General features: G+C 39.6%; 1 protein-coding gene across 2 annotated transcripts in view; it reads left to right on the forward strand.

Annotated features, from left to right (window-relative positions):
• The first annotated feature begins 289 nt into the window (after nt 1-289).
• Nucleotides 290-17104, forward strand: part of MTMR10 (myotubularin related protein 10) — a 35822-nt gene continuing 19007 nt past the window's right edge. Inside the window, exons 1-5 of one of the 2 annotated variants that reach the window (XM_014874056.2) lie at nt 290-419; nt 1685-1745; nt 13837-13973; nt 15057-15129; nt 16067-16209. In XM_014874056.2, coding sequence (XP_014729542.2) covers nt 366-419; nt 1685-1745; nt 13837-13973; nt 15057-15129; nt 16067-16209 — 468 coding nt within the window. In that variant the 5' untranslated portion in view covers nt 290-365. Of the gene's footprint in view, nt 420-1684; nt 1746-6065; nt 6210-13836; nt 13974-15056; nt 15130-16066; nt 16210-17104 lie in introns of those variants that run through there. The other variant, XM_088172436.1, reaches the window with a different exon arrangement.

Consider the following 17104-nt stretch of genomic DNA (forward strand, 5'->3'; position numbering starts at 1 on the left):
GCCGGGGCTGCGCGGTGCCGCGGGCCGGCCGCCACCGCCGGGCCGCTTGTTCCCTCCGCGCCGCCGTACGCGGCCGCTCCCGGCCCGGCCCGGCCCGCTGGGGCCACCGCCCGCCCAAGGAGCCGGCCCAGGGAGGCGGAGGGAGCTGCGGGGGCTCCATGCGGGGCGGCGGCGGCGGCCCCAGCCCGGGCCTGCCCAGGCCGCTGGCTCCTCCCCTGGGGAAGGAGGGTGCGCCGGGGCCGCCCCCGCGGTGTGACGGGGAGCGCAGCCCGAGCGGCCGCGGGCGCCGGGCCTGAGCCGGCGGGCGTCGGCACCACCTCCGGGGCCCGGCTCGGCCCGGCCCGCCCCGCCCGTCGGCGGCCACAATGTTCTCCCTCAAGCAGCCCAAACCCACCTTCAAGTCGTACCTTCTGCCTCAGGTAACCGCCTTTTACTGCCATTACTGACCTGCCCTCCTTGCCCTGCCTGTCCCGGGCCGGCCCTGGCCCTGGCCCTGGCCGAGGTGCCGCCCCGGGGCTGTGTCCGCTGGCCCGGGGGGTGGCGAGCAGCACCTGTGGCGGGGCTCCCCGAGCCCTCCGAGGCACCGGGAAACAAAAGCTGAGCCGCCAGTTCGGGGGCAGCCCCTCGGCCTCCGGGTCTCCGCGTCGCACACGGACAGAGCCCGCACTGTGGTCGGGAAGCGGGACTTCTATTAAAATGAAGTCTTGTGTTCATTAAAATCGGCCCGTGCGAAATGATTTTGGAAAGTTTTGAGATACGCTTCAGGTGTTTGGGCTCGCTTTGCTCGCAGCGCTGGGCGGGATGAGGAGAAAGCAGCGGGCGCTACTCTGCTGGGCAGATAATTAAACTCACTTGTAGCCATCGTTTCACGTTTAGAACGTGCCTGATGGCATAAATAAGAAAACCGAGTATATCTAGAAATTGCATATAGCGTATATAGTACTGAGTGTGTCGAGAACCACCAGGGTTTTTTTGTTTCATCTCGATGTGCACTTGACAGAAAGCGATATTTACTTTAGACAAGACAGGACCTCTTCTAGCAACATGTTTGACATGTTGACTGATTTTTGTTTTTTCACAAAGTCTTTGTAAGAGCAAGCTGTCGATGTAATGGATAGGCTCTGGATATTCCTAGTCCTGGGAAAAGGTTATATTGCTGTCATTGTAGGAACCGTGGATTATTTCACCAAAGGTTCTAGTCTCTTTATAGAAGATTTTAATCTTTAAAGTTTGAAACTGAAGTGCAAATAAGCATAATGTGTGTTCTAGGCCTTGGGTCTTTTTGAAATCTTTCCTGTGTTGGAAAGTTGTGCATATTAGAAGTTAGTAGAGAGTTTTTTACAACTTGAGTGTCTGTATCTTTAAACTTGCTGAAGATCTCGAGCCATTATGGAATGTCAAGCCAAAGTGGTTTTTGTTCGCCCTGTGACTTGTGATGGTTTGGGTTACCCAAATTGGTTACCCAATTTGTTAAACATGAATATTTAAAATATTTTGTTGTTATTTTGGTATAAATCTAAATGGCTCCAAAATTGTTAAAAACTCTTGCTATTATTGGATTCTAGCTGTTCAAGATGAACTTTTAAAGTTAAAACAACTTTCTCTTCTGTACAAGCAAATCAGGCTTGTGTCTGACAGTAAATTTCTGAGCATTAAGTAAATTATCTTTTTTGTTTTTCTTCAGGCTGATGACAATACAGTGTCAGAACCAAGGATTAAAAAACTGGAACCAGTACTTTTACCAGGTAGGCATGAATCCGGAATTTGACGAATACTTCTGTTGGTATTGATTTTGGTACATTTTAATCTTAGCATTGCTCATTTAGTTAATACTGTTTTAGAGCAGGAAAAGGTAATGCTATTCGTGTCTGGAGAAACTTACTCTAACCCACCTGAAATGCTAAATAAATACTTAGGCAATTTTGCCTGTGTGATGCTTTAATATGTATAATGTCTTGGTTTTATTGTGAGTATTATAAATTAAACCACTGTTAAGTGTTTTTACATTCTTGACACCTTTGGAAAACTACTGGTAAATACACTTTCATTAGATAGATAGTTACCTGTGTGCAGAACCCAGTACAAAGCCTGTGTCAGGATCTTCCTTTATTTTAAAGGGAAATAGTAATAGAATTTCAAGTATGTGGGAATTATTAACTTCTGTATTGGAAAACTTCCAATGCTATCTTTATTCATTTATTGAATATGGTGCTGTTAGGTAAGTTTGGAATTTGTGTCTTCAGAGCTCTACAGAATAATCTTTTTGGGGTGTGGGTGAAATAAAGTGATGCTTTTATTACTGTTCATCGTTACATATTTATAAAAATATAGGGTGGATGCATGTAGGACATCCATATTTTAAATAAGAATTAATCTCTGGTAAACGACCATTTGATCTATGAGGATTTCTAAAAGCATTTTTTCAGCTATGGAAGGAAAAATCTACTGTTCTCAAGATTACTTCCGTTGCAAACTGTACATCACAGTAATAAATTTGGCCTGCAGTTTCTGAGGATAATTTTGAGCTTAAAACAATGTCATGCTGCAGGTTTTTCTTAGCATTCAGAATGGATATTAAAAATATGAATTTACACACACACGTAGGTATAAACAACTCTTAAAAATGATTTGTCACTGCTTTACATGGGCCTGTTGCTAATTAAGCAGTACTAATTGATATGTGATATGGTCCAGTGAGGTACCTAAGAGTCTGAAATACTGTGGAAGAGGTTCAACTGAAAGAGTAAATAACAACTGCCATGTTCTTCATGAAACAAAAGAATGGAGAGTTTGCTTGAGGCATAAATGTCTTAAAATACATTGCTGAGATTGCTTGATATTTGAAATAGTTATGTTTTTTATGCTTGCAAAACTTCTGCTTACCACTTGGCATCTCCCTGATTATGTTGCAGTTGATATTCATCCAAGGCCTTTGACTCACAAGGAAGTGACTGCATGCTCTTCTCTGAGACATTCCACAGCAAATGCAAGGCAGTTCACGAGTACTGTGCTCAAAATGCAGCACATCTTGCCTTTGCTGTGGGACCTGGCCATGAGCAGTTACAAGAAGTAACTTCTGTGCTGCCACTTTTTGCATCGTGGTTCATTCTCTATTTGTGAAATTCCCAAGTACTCTTAAAATGGTGCTGACTGGGTCTGGTTTTTTCAACTGGTTTGTATTTATTCCCTCTTGCATCGTTTTCTGTGTCTGCACTCTCTTTGAAGTCAGCATTTGATGGCTTTTGGGGCATTTGTAGTAAGTTGCCCCAAGTTATGTAGAAGCCACAGTATGATGTACCACAGACTTAAAATTTCCACCTCCATATCATTCTAAGGTATTATTTTGAATTATTTAATGACAAAATTCACTGCTCTGTATAGCCACAGAGTATCTCTGACAAAATCTGTTCATGACTCTTGTGTGAGATTTGGGAGGGTGTTAGGAGTGACTTATTTAAAATTACTTAAATGTAGCTCTTCCTGTTTGAAGTTAAGCACCAGCCTAAACACATTTTTTTTTGTTTCTGTCATCAGCCGTGCTGTAGAAAAGTGCATAAACAAGTACACATTGTACTGTTGGATAGACTGGCTTTTGGATTTGTCATAACCCAAGTTACTGGCCAAATTCCAACTCATTTAATTATATTAAAACTGACTTACACTTCCTTGTAAATACAGTTTCAGTATGGCATTCATAACATCCTATCCTTAACAGTTGTGTGAAATTGCTTTTGGTCTCAGGAACAGAGATAAACCTGAGTGGCTGAATGTTTGTTGTGCCTTTTTAAGTAGTGGAGTTTTTTAAGGAGTTCTTTTGGAATTAAGTTACATTAGCACAAGCGGGTCCTGGCTCTAGTAATCTTCAAAACCTGCAAATGGTTGTATTAAGGTTTTGGTTTTTAAAACATAGTGACTCTGAGGGAGTGGCCTGCTTACTAATTCCAAAGTAGCTAAATACCCTGCTGTCTAACTTGTATTTCTATTCAGTGCAGGTTAGGACAAGGAGTTATAGACTAGGAGATAATACATCTGGTTAGAAAATGGAGTGGTTTTTACTAAAAAAAAAAATCATTGGAATCAACTTTCAACCTGTAGAATTTGTTTTGAAAGTTTCTTCTGAAGCCCAGGGCCTGCATCTCATCAGAATTTGGAGCAAAAGCCTGTATTCTGATGGAACTGTATACCCTGAGGAAGGTGTTTATTGGGAAAAGGAACAAGTATCATTTAAAACAAGTAAAAACCTTGGTTGTAAGGGACAACACTGATACTACAGTAGGGAAAAGCAAGTAATTTTATAGGATTTGGTGTAATTTCACTGCAAAACACGACTGAGGTTTGAGATGGAGTTATAAAAATGTTTTCTTTTTCTTTCTGCACCTCTGTTTTCCTAGTGTTAGCTCTATTAATGAGAGTTGCTACAGAATTAGTTAAGAGTTGGCCTCTGTAACAGTTTCACTTTTTTCCCCTTTGTTTGTGTGCATTGCTGATTTTATAAGCATGTCAAAGTGGAAAATTACAAAAATAGCAGGTAGTCAGTCTGTTAAAGTGCCTTGCCCGGCTGGTAGGAAATGAGTCTGTGTACCTTAGGGGGAGTGCTGAGTTCAGGCTGCTAAAGCTGAAGGTGTGTTTTGTTCTGGTGATCAGCTATGGCCTATTTTCCATAATTGTGTCTGTAGCGTTTCAAAGTCATCGACCTGAGCATTTAAAAAACCTGTCCAGCACAAGTGGGCTGTGAATGCAGAATGTGTCTCCATAATGTCAATGCAGAGAAGTGTGCAGAAGTCAAATACAGGGATGGACCAGTCTAGTCCAGTGTCTGTGCTGGAACCAGTGCCACTGTGGTTTAGGCAAGACCAGCCAACGAGATACTCCCTGTTGCTCACACATGGCATTCTGCAGCAGATTATGTGACCAGTGGAGCAGCTGATGGAGTCTGAGGAAAGGACTGTGCCTCCCCAGTTTTAATGTCCACTTGAATTAGTTGAATTGTTGCTCAGTATGCTAATTTGCTAGTAGATTTAGTAGTTGCTACCTGTTTTTACAAGAAGGCTAGAAACGGTTATAAAATTATAGACAAAACTGAATTAGAATAGTAGTGTTTATGTTTAAGGCTTGCTCATGCTAAGGTAAGTTAAAGCGGCCGTGGTGGTGAAGTGCTGCCGAAAGCAGTTACTGACACGCTGCCGTGTGTGCCCCGTGGTCAGATGGCAGAAGGGAACCTTAGAGCCACCCCCGGTGTGCGGTCACAGCCGCGGTGGGTGACCAGCAGGGCACAGGTTCGAGGGCAGCAGGACAGGCAGCATTCCCAGCTGCTCCCTCTGTCCTCCCTGCGGAGTGCAGCATGGGGACTTCCCTCTTGCCGGCACCTAAAGGGGACACCCAAGTGAGGAGTCGCAGGATGTCATAGAAACAATGTTGCCATGTCCAATTCCTCTTGCTGCATTTGTCTTACTTGAATAATTTACACAGTTGCTTTCTATAGCTGTGTAAATGTTTATCACCACAGCTTCATGGCAGCAAGTTCTATGGTTTAATTTTATGATGTTAAAACGCCTTTGAATTGTTTTTTTGTTTTTTTGTTTTTTTTTTCCTGAAATTACCACCATCCAGTTCCTTTGGATAAATCTTAGTTCTTGTAAGACATAGAAAACATTAAGCCATATTCCTCCATCTAATGCAAACTGTGGTTTTCAGACCTGTGTTATATGTGCAGCTTGTTTTGCTTTGCTTTAGCTTAATTGTCTTAGTTGGTCCTAAAAATGAAGTTTCCCGTATCTGTAATCACCTTTTTGATTAATTCTGAACGTTTTTTGGTTGTGCTGAGTTCCTGTTTTTTGTCGAGGTGGAATTATGTATCATTCAAGATTTTTGCCATTGGATATATTTGGCTTTTATTTAATAATGCTGATTGACTTTGCCACCTACTTTTTAAATTTCTATTGGCTTTTTATATATATGTGCCTTTAGAAAGGCAAATGACTGTAGAAATTTAATTTTGGGAGGCTTTTAAGACTGTATTATGGAAAGATTTAATCTTTTAGAAGAGTCTGTTTCTCTTGCAAGTTAGCTCCCAGCTTTTTGGTTTTTTTCTGCTTTCTGCAATTCCTTATTAAACTGAGTCATGTGTTCCAGAGCAGCTGCAACACATCATGTGATAGGAGAGGGAAATCTGCTGTTCAGTGAGGCACCCTTGTGCATTAGTGCCCCAGGTATGTTATTTTCTCACTGCTTTGGACCCCTGCACCTCTTCCTTGGCATTTTGGTTTGGTCTGCAGAGGCCCCGCAGTGCAGTGAGTGCTCGGGCCGGGGCAGGGTGGGGATTGTGTGAGCCGGGGCCCAGGTTAATGAGGTTAATGAAGTTAATGAGTAACCCCCGAGATCTCGGGTCTGCCCTGCTTGGCTATTCGGAATCATGTTGCCTTAATTCTTCCAAGGAGAGCTGGGCTTGTGTACTTGGTACAAGTGCTGTGCTGTCCCTGTCAGTGCCTTTTCCTGTGGGTATTTCTGGAACGAGGTATGGATATTCGGCAATCTGATGTGTTAAGGATGTGCGTGTGTTGCTGGTGACTGGTAGCACCTGAACAGAACTTGCCTAAAGGCAGCTCCTCCCTGTTCCAAAGCACTCCGAGCTGTTGATTCTCATTTCCAGAGGTGTGGAGTGCTCGCCAAGGCTCGCTCCCTCCGTGTGCAGCTGAGGAAAAAGACATCATTGCAGGATTCGGTTTTTTCCCCTGCATCAAGTTTTTTATTTGAAACTGAAATGTTACTGTGAAAATTCATCTGTTCGTTTTTAAAATTAATATGTGATATAAAAAAGGAAGCAAAAAAGCTTTGTAGCTGCAACTTGTTTTCAAGAATCATTGTTATACAAGAGCATGAAATTATTTTCAACATTTACGAATGGTCAGATTAGAAGATCAGAATGGCAATTTGGAAAATAATGCAGTTCCCTAAAGCTTTTTTAAAGTAGATGTTCCATTTTTTTTTGTTGTCTATACAAAGATTGCCAGAAGTTTTATATAAGTTATGAGAGTTTCAAATTCAGAATTTGAAATCTGAAACAACAGGTTCCTGCAAACTAGTTTTTCATACTGCAAGAAGTTTAAAACTGAACCAAACATTTGACTTAGATTTAAAACAAGATGTCACAGTAAGTATATGCTAAGTGCTCTTTTCTGTTACTGCTTTTTTGTTTGTTTGGCTCAAAATAAATTTTCAGGCGTGGTTTGAGTTCAGTTAACTGCTTGTTCTGTGTTTGGGTTTGATATTTTTAAGGATTGGCAGGACATAAGGACAACAAAGGCAGTCTGCATGCAGAATCTAAGTACCAGATACAATCTTAGAAGTAGATTTTACTGGATGGAGTAATTTTGTCCTGCCTTTTTTTATAAAAGGCATTTCTTAAAGCTTCTGACTAGTAATATATTTTAGTATTTGTAAACATCTACAAAAATAATTTCCTATACAACAAATTACTACAAAAATAATTTCCTATACAACAAATTACCCATTGACCAATATAGGAATAATTCCTTGAAGCTAGAAGGATGAGCCTATTTTAAAATTAAGTACTTTAATGTTTTTACATGTGTATTTTGCAAAGTAGTTGCAAGGTAATTGGTTTCTGCCTGCTCTGCCCCATGTGTGTTCAATGCTATAGGCCATTAAAATCCAGTAGTTTCTGAATTGTCATCTGTCCAAGCTACTGGGGCTTTGTCTCTTGGCAATTGTATTTTCTTCCAATGAAGCAAGTCTTCAGTGAACTGACTCCAAACTAATTTCTAAACAAATGTTTCTGTATTAATTTGTTTGTTAAGCCAAACCTGTATAATTTAACAAAGACTCAGTAGTACATTAGAAGTTCAGCATCTGTAACTTGTATTGGTAACCTAGTTATGAAATAACAAGCTGAAAACCTCAGTCTTCTCAAATTGTTAGTGATTATATTGTTTAGGCAAAGTCAAGGTTTGGGAATCTGTAGTTTATGTTGCCAGACTTAAAAATATGCAAACACCAAACACACTCCCTTCTCACTGGCTTGTCTGTTGTTCACATTACAGAACAATGACCTTTGCTAAAAACTTTTATTGGAGGGGTTCTGGTGATTAGAGTTTATTTTAATTTGGCCCAACTATACATACAGATGCCAACAGGAGCTGTTTATTATTCTATTTTTCTCACACACAGGTGCATTCTTATTAACTACTTGATGCTGGTGCTTTTTTGTACAACCAAAGAACAAGCCAGATTAGAGCTAATTCAGGTGAAGTTTGAACTGACGAAAAAGGAAGAAAAAATCCATTTTTAACTGGATTGGTTCTCTGATGTGACTAACAAAGTCTGTCATGAATGGCAGTGCCAGCACAGGGCTTGAGGTGGAAGTGAATGTTAAATATGGAACTGTTTCTATTTTAGCAGTAATACACGTTCCTAGTTTAACTGTGTAAGCCGTTTTTTAGTTTGCTGCAATACTTGGGTTTTGATCTGTTTGATAATGAGAGCTTTGCTCCTGATGGAAGTTCCCTTCTTGCCATCTGAACTTCTTTTGTTTGTTGCAAACTCTACATTCTTGTGTTCTTCGCTGCAGTTCTGAGATGTGGGGAAAGCTTTTGTGGAGAATCCCATCCTAGTTCAGAAGAGCCATTATCTTCTCAGGTCCCAGATGTGGGTTGGTTTGGTCTGGTTTGTTTGTGGATTTTTTTGTTTCTTTTTTTTTTGGTTGGTTGGTTGGGGTTTTTTTGGTGTTGTGTTGTTGTTGTTTTTTCAATTTTCATAAAGATTAGCCATTACTGGGCAAGTACTGATTTTAGTCTTGTTTTTGTGCATGGGAAGCACAGAGATGATCTTTGAAGACTTACCAGGAAGCCTTTATTTTTTTGCTACTTTTTCTTTTACTGAACATATTAAAAATTCATCTAAGTGCTTTTCTCTTAGCACACTAGAGAAACTAAAATATTCATATATGATATTTTAATAACAATTTTCTAGTAAGACTGGCAAAGCAAGCTCCTTTGGTGCTGTGGATTTATAACACAACACTCTCCAAGCAGTGGTCAGAGCTGTTCTTTGGTAGAAATCTCAGGTTCTCCTATTAAAAATTAATGCAAATTGTTTTTCATTCCCCAGTAATCACAGAATTGTGCTGTCCTTTTGAAACAACCTTATAAGAGCTCATGAAAATCAGAAAATAGATGAAAGACAATTATTTCATGAGCTAATAAAAACTTTTTTTCTTAAGTTTGGAAGTGCCTGAGCACACTGAACAGAAGATTCATTTAGAAGTGGATTAGAGACATTTACAACTAAATGCTTGGTGCATACTAATAAACTCATACAATTTGGGTATTGTCTCCACAGGAGAGCTGATAAAAGGACAAAAATGTTGTAGATTTCAGTTACTTATTAATGAAGTTTTTATTAGAAATTCTTACTTGAGAATTTCCGTAAGTTAATTATTTGCCAAATATTTTACAAGTGAACTCATTGTTGTGCATTCTTAATGGTTAAATGGCTACTTGAATTAAGTTGAGCTTTTCTATTGTGAACTTCTAAGGCTATCTTTCACATAAACAAGCTGGTTTTCCGTTGTCTTACTTGGGTATAATCACTATCAGCGTTGTAAATGGGAAACTGGAGTTCAGTTTCCCGAGTGCATTCAGGTGTTGTTTTTTTACGGGTTGAGGTGGAAATTTCGTGACTGCATAGAGTACCTAACAAACTCTGTTATGGTTATGTCTGTTAGACATTGAACATATCCATAGAGCTGCAGTGCTCATTAAAGAATGTTTATGCTGATAAATCCATTCTTGTGCTTCTAGTACAGCATTGGGAAATTTCCCTTAGCAGCATGTTGGGTACCTGCAGGTTTACTGAGCTTATAGGATTTGCATTATTAATTTATAGGGTATGATTTCAGCCATTCATTGCCTCTAGCAAGTATCAGGTTTTTAATGTGATAAAAATACTGCCTGTTAGCATTTTAAGATGTGTATGTACGTATGTATATATGCCATGCTCCATCTCTCTATATATGTACTAATCTGTGCATGTGTCTGTATATATAAAATACTGCTCAGTTCCTTTAGTTGTGCAGCGTTGTTGTGTTCAGTCAGTATTGTTAGAGTTGTTGAAAACTGCTCAGTCTGTATCACCTGCATTAATGAGGGCCTTGATGCTACTCAAATCAGCCGCCTTCCCTGAAAAGTTACAAAGTGCTACCTTTATAAGATAAACAAAAAAAAATTAAACTTGATCCTGTGAGGCAGGGCACCAAAAACTACAAAAATATTGTAGTAAAAATGGAGTAGAACACTTTATTTTAAGAGGTTAGAGATGAGGGGTTGTGTTTGCAATTTTGAGGAGCCAAATGGAGTGGTGTGGCTGCAGGCAGGGCAGAGCCCAGCTGTGCTATCCAGAGCTCGCTGTGCTCAGCAGGGCAGGTCCTGCCTCTCCCAGCTCCCACGTGGTCCCAGCCCCTGTGTCTGCTTTCTATTTTGATTGCAGTGGGTTATGCATTATGGTGGATTAGATACATGCCATGAATACTCTTAACATCCAAAATATGAACCAGTCAGATTGTTTGTGCTTTTGGACGATGTACAGAATTTTTCTGAAGTTTAACTGTTTTTGAGGTTGTGTGTTAGGTGGAGGGTGTATTAGCTACATAGATCCTTCAATATCTCCTGTTATTATTGCAGTTCGTGTAGAAATATTTTTTATTAAACATGATTAGGCTTTCTATGTAAGGGTGGCAACCTGTAATTTCTCTTCTGGTTTCCTGTCAAAGTTTAAACAAACTGCTCTTGTCTCCTGAGATCATTCTTTGACTCTTGGAGTCACATGGAAGTGTTGACTGCTGTTCCGTGTCTGGAACAGCTTGTGACTGTTTACTGGAAAAAAGCAGCAGCTACATTGTAGAAATGTGCAGTGTAGTATCTCTGAATAGCTCGGTTGTTGTCTTGTACAGGAGAAATCACCTACTCTACTACAAGCACAAGAAGAGTTCATTGAGCAAGTCCCGTACTTACTACTCACGTTGTTTATCTAATTTCCTACATTTTAATTTTGAATGGTTTGCTCCTTTTTATATTGCTCATTGTAGATGTCCAGATGAGGGAACCTGCATCTTGGGGGGCAGAAAAACTCAATTTCTAGAGGTGTTGGAAAACTGCATCGATTAAATTTGCAAGCTTGCTCATGCTTCGGCTGAAGTTGGTGTGCACACATTCTCTGTCCTGCCATACCTTAATCCTTAGGTTCAAAATGGACAGTTATGTGTTAGGGCTGAAAACCTGAGAGCAGAAGATGTGCTAGGCCAGAAAATCCAGAATGTATTTCTGTTGGATGAAATGAAACTAAATGCAGTTGCACTAAAATAGGATTAGAATTAACACGTTGCAGTGTAACCACACAATTATGAGGAATGGAGGAGGGAAGTAAAAAGGACTGGCTTTGGAAAGAGAATGATATAGCAGGCATGTTTTAAACTGTAGTAAATTCAAATAGAAGATGTGTGAATGTATTTCATTACTGTTTGGTTACATCGAAGTAATGAAATACTGAAATAGTTTGATAACAGTAACTTGCTTTTAGAAGTGTCTTGTATATGACTGTAAAAAATATTATACTTGGTAACAAATAAGTGAATAAGAATAAAAAGATAAGTGAAAAAAAAGCTATGGAAGTTGCATTTCATTTCATGGTGTATTTAGCTCTCCATATTTTTTATAAAAAATGCAGTGATACACTGGCAATACGGAGAGAGAGGAATAAAAATTACTTAGAACTCAGTGAGGAGGTTTTTTTTTTTCATACACAGGAGGTGACTTAGAACTTCATGTTGAAGAGTTGAGGACTTAATACCAACACTGAGAAGTTGCTTCAGTAAATGGTTTGGGCTTTTGCAGTTATTTAAGTAAATAGATTATTTGAAGAAATGCTGGGCATTAAGAAGTTTCAGGCCAGACCATGCTAAGTATTGAAACATTTTCATTACAATATTTAACAGAAGTAGGACTTGTCATTCTCATGTACCCCATTATATGACATTGTTTTCAGCTGCTGTGGACTTGGATGAACTTTTAACTATTTGTACTGAAGCTGTCAGTGTCATATTTTTTATTTTCATATTCAAAAGCTTATTTAAGCATATTTTAGCACTGTTTGAGGAAAGACTTTAAAGCTCCAGGAGATCTGTTTATAGACATTTTCACAGTTCCTGCCACTTCTGACATAGAATATTCATGTATATGATAACACAGGTCAATGAAACTTGTTTCCTAACATCTTCAAACAGTCCCAGAACACAAATCGTAATTCTGGCAGCTCAAGGCTACAGACTTAGACCAAGACATTTGTACAGCTGAATAACTGAGCCAAAAGCAGAGGTGCTGCTGCTGCTCTTAGTGACTTCCAGGCAGATCCCTGATCGTCTAAGGGGCAGGAGCTCCAGCAGGACAGCTGAGTGAAATAGCTCAGGGTGAGGAGCATGTGCAGGGAATGGGCCTCCCTCGAGACAGCAAAAGGTGAATTTCTCTCAAGTGTCTGGGACACTAAAGGCAGTCCTTTCAAGGTGTGGTTACTTGGCTGCACTGATAACCACCTGAGGAAAAGAGCTGCTCTACAGCAGGATGTAAATGGGGAATTTATTCCAGGCTGTGGTTCTACTCCTTGGACATACAGTAACTGCTTCCTGCCAGCACAGCTGCCTGGAGAGCTGTTTCCATGCAGAACAGGACTGAGATGGCATTTCGGGCAACTGGGACTAAACATGCCAAACCTATTACGAGCAAATTAGGCTTCAGCAATCTTTAGTTCTTAGTTTCTTCTCAGCAAAATCTCAGAGCCAATATGAAATTACACTTTTCTTGGAACACACTTGTACACTTGTACTCCCACGCTATTTATGGTAGACAGCAGCAGCAGGGAGGTGGTTGATCTGATGACAGAAGTGAAAGCCCTGTACAGGAATAAAAGGAATTACCAAGTTAGATTACTGAAGGAAAAGTTACTGTTTAGCTTTTGGAAATGTTGGCTGTGGAACTGAAAAGTATCATTTTGTGTAGTGATTTACTTTTTAAATGGTCCTCAGCCTCATTTGCTTATATCCTTTTTTTATTTTATAGCTTATGCCAGACCAATCAGCATTTTTTTTTCTTCTTTTGGATCTTTTATTTTATGAAGGAAACCAAGGAAATGTCTCCTTCATTAGACAGTCACAGTAAAAAGTTGGAACTGTTTTTGTGGTTTTTTTTTAATTCACCTGAAAATGTCTTTATGAATGCAAAATGTGATGTGGCCTGATGATTCTGAATTCAGAAAGTTCATAAAACTCTCTGAAGTACTTAACAATAACCAGCTAATTTCAGGTTTTAAAATAAATACTAGCTCAAGTACAGGAATGTATGCTTGTTTAAAGAACAGTCTTGTTCAAACCAACGAATTTTTTATAGTGGAGAGTTGCAGATCTTGATCTCTGTATCTAAGGGAAGTGGTGTGTCGTGGTTTTGTCGGGTTTGACTCTGGGTTCAGTTTCTTGTGGGGTTTCTTTCGGGTTTTGTTGTTTGAGGGTTGTTTTTTTTTTTTTCGTTTTAAGTTGGTTGGTTGTTTTTGGGTTTTGTTTTATTTTAACTACTGTACAATATTGTCCATTTTGGAACAGTAATTTTCTCTTTTCCCTGGAGTGGTGTTAATTAAACTCCATGTTTACCCAGAAGAGGTGGATAACTTGAAACCAGTAAACAGTTAGGGGCTCCTTGGTACTACAGACTTAGAATTGTTGTACCTACAGGATTTATATAGGCTTCTCCTTTCTCTCCTCCCTTTCTTCTGTTTTAGGTGAAATTGTGGTGAACGAAGTAAATTTTGTAAGAAAGTGCATTGCAACAGACACAAGCCAGTATGACCTGTGGGGCAAGTTGGTTTGCACTAACTTCAAGATTTCCTTTATTACGGATGACCCGATGCCACTGCAGGTTGGTTATTGCTCACACGGCTGCATCATCAATGTGAAAAGTGAAATTATTCACACAGTCAGTCTGTCTCATATCTGATATAAATGGATGCCTTCTAAGCAGGCTGCAGGATGAGGTTCCACTGTCCTGTTCTGAATGTGTTGGTATTTCATCCATTCTTGTCAGAATAAGAGGAAATTTGTACAGAAGTACATCCAGCTCCATTCACCTCCATGTGTGGAGGCTTCCCTGGGAAGTGGTTTTACCAAGCAAAGCAGGAATTACACACAGATGTGTTCCTCCTCAAAGGAGCCCTTTGCAAATGTCCCTTAGACTAGACAAGTGTCAGATCAGCAAAGCTCTTCATGTGGTGGAGTTTTAATGGTGTTACTGATGGAGGGCAAAGTACCATGAAATGAGTTTTCATTGTAGATAAAGCAACAAGAAAAGGGGAAAAGAATTCTTCTGCTTTGTCAAAGCAGAACTCATGACATTCAAAATCATGATCAGGTTTTGAAAGCACAGCACACAACACTGGAAATCCAAGTAGTGAGCTGCATATTATTTTCAGTAGAGTTTGCACTTCCATTTGGGGCTTTTAAAGGAAATGTTCCATTAACTAAAGATGTGTAAAGCTCTGAAAGTAGATAGATGCTTATTCAGTAATGGTTAGGAAGACTGACCAAAACTACTTCAAAAAGTTAATTTTTTACTTTTGGCACTAAGTAGTTATCAAAACTTGTCCCTGAAAGTAGAATTCATTTTTTTCTTTCTATGCTTAAAAAAATTAATAACAATTGTAGATTTCATATATTCCGTTATATATATATATAATATACTTCAAATTGTATTGAATTTCTAACAGTAATTTTTTATACTAATTCAGTGCAAATAGGGAGGTTATTCTGCATATTCATTTGGGGTTTCTAAACTGCTGGGTGTGCAGTTCAGCAGCCTCTAATTACCTGGGAATAAGCAAGGGTGATACCTGTCAGAAAAGCCTAGGCATGCCTGATTTTTATCATAGTTTCTTCAAAGTTGTCCTATATATCTGGTTGCAAACTGCAGAACTGCAATTAATGGCTGTGATTTTATGTGTTTCAGAAATTCCATTATAAAAACCTCCTCCTTGGTGAACATGATGTTCCACTCACATGCATTGAGCAGATTGTCACAGGTATGTCAAAAATAGTTAAGTATAATGACAGGCTTTGTTTTACTCAGTATAAAACTGTTACCTGCCTGTTAAGTTCTGCAGAATTGTTGACATTTGAGGTTTTATGACATTAATCTTCCCTGATTGAAGTATTTGGTTTGTTTAAAATTGGGATAAAAGCCTCAAATGCTGAATAAATCTTGAGGTGCCTTGCAGGAGACTTAGTTGGGTCTTTATATTATAGACTTTATAACTACCATACTGAATCAACAGGTGTTGTAGGAGAGACGTGTTGCAGCAGTACAAAATGTTGTTAGCATCATTTTTACATTGAATCATCTGAATCTCTGCCACTGAAATACACTAGATTGCAAAAAAGCACATAGCTTATACAGTTAGACAAGAGAAATGCTGTAGTTTTCAATCCTCTCTAATTCTTAGCAAGTTAATAGCTGGTGATCTCCAAAAATCTGCAAATGGCAATGGACATCTTAATTTGAAGAAACAAAACACTTGTTGTGAAGAACCAGCTTTTGATTTGTTGGATTCTTTAGACTAACCTATTTGTTAAGAATGTTTTTCATCTTGTAATTGTAAAATTTCATAAAAGTGCTAATTTTTCAAATTTTGTTTATGGCATGGGCTGTTAAATACTTGCTTTTCTGACTTTAAGCAATCTAAATTATTGGTTTTAAGTTTTCAATGCCCAAAGTTGGTTGTGATCACTATGAAAAGATTAATGTGTTTCTGAGGAAGAGCATGATGAAGAAATGCTATTTTTTTACAACAAAGAGGTGCTATTGACCTGTTACATTGTCTTGCACTGGCTCACATTTGTTGCCCCTTTTATAAAACATGAGATTTACCCTAAGTTTAGTGGTAGCAACATTACTATGCCTGAGTTAGTCTTGTGTTTCCTTACAGAACACAGTCAAATAATTTTGTCTCTTCTTTGCAGTGAATGACACCAAGAGAAAACAGAAGGTCCTTGGTCCCAACCAAAAACTTAAATTTAATCCAACTGAATTAATAATTTATTGCAAAGACTTCCGTATTGTCAGATTTCGTTTTGATGAAGCAGGTCCTGAAAGTGCAAAAAAGGTATTGTTATCTTATTTTGAATTCCTGCTTTGTAGTCATTACATGTAGCAACAGCTGTGCTGATAAGAACAGTTCATATTATTATGTTTTGATAGAGAAATGGGGGAAGAATTGCAAACTATTCGCATTCTGTTACAGGAGAATGTTTAGACATTTAGAGTCAAATCTATCAGGGAAAAACATTAATGTGATGTACTAACTGTTTAATACCATATAAGATAAACCAGTATTTCTTGCCATATCTGTTGTACTTTTAGAAGTTGTTCATTTATTAAATAAATCTTTTTAAGGGCTGGAATCAGAATGTTGCATTGCAGCTGTACAACAGATGTTTGCATTTTTATGGAAAATGTTTCAAGCTCTGATACATTTTCTGAAAGTCATAAGCTTAATTTGCCCAGAGGCTGAGTGTACTGTCTTAAACACAGTAAGTTCTCCAGCAAGCTCTTGGAATCACCGTTTTGTCCAATTTACATGAACGTGGGCTCTGTCTCAACGTTTTATTAGCCCAGACTTGTGCACCTTTGGCAGGAGGAATAAGCGGCGTGTGAATTCGCAGAGCTTTCCTCCCTAGCCCGCCTGTGGCCCGCCTTGCCGCAGGTCCCTGCGCGGTGGGGCTGTGCAGTTCGGGCTGCCCGAGCCGTGCCCGAGCATTGCCGAGCCGTGCCCGAGCATTGCCGAGCCGTGCCCGAGCATTGCCGAGCCGTGCCCGAGCATTGCCGAGCCGTGCCGAGCCGTGCCGGCCGTCGGGAGCGCATTCCCGGCGCTGTCCCCGCACCGGAGTGCCACAGCCCGCGTTCCGTAAGGAGTGACCCACTTTGCTCTCAGAGCTTAACAATTCCCCTTCTCAGTAGGATCAGGTTTGAGTTTAGCCCTGTAAGTCCCAAGGACCATC

Source organism: Sturnus vulgaris, chromosome 13 (genome assembly GCF_052056855.1).
Source record: "Sturnus vulgaris isolate bStuVul1 chromosome 13, bStuVul1.hap1, whole genome shotgun sequence".
Lineage (NCBI taxonomy): Eukaryota > Metazoa > Chordata > Aves > Passeriformes > Sturnidae > Sturnus > Sturnus vulgaris.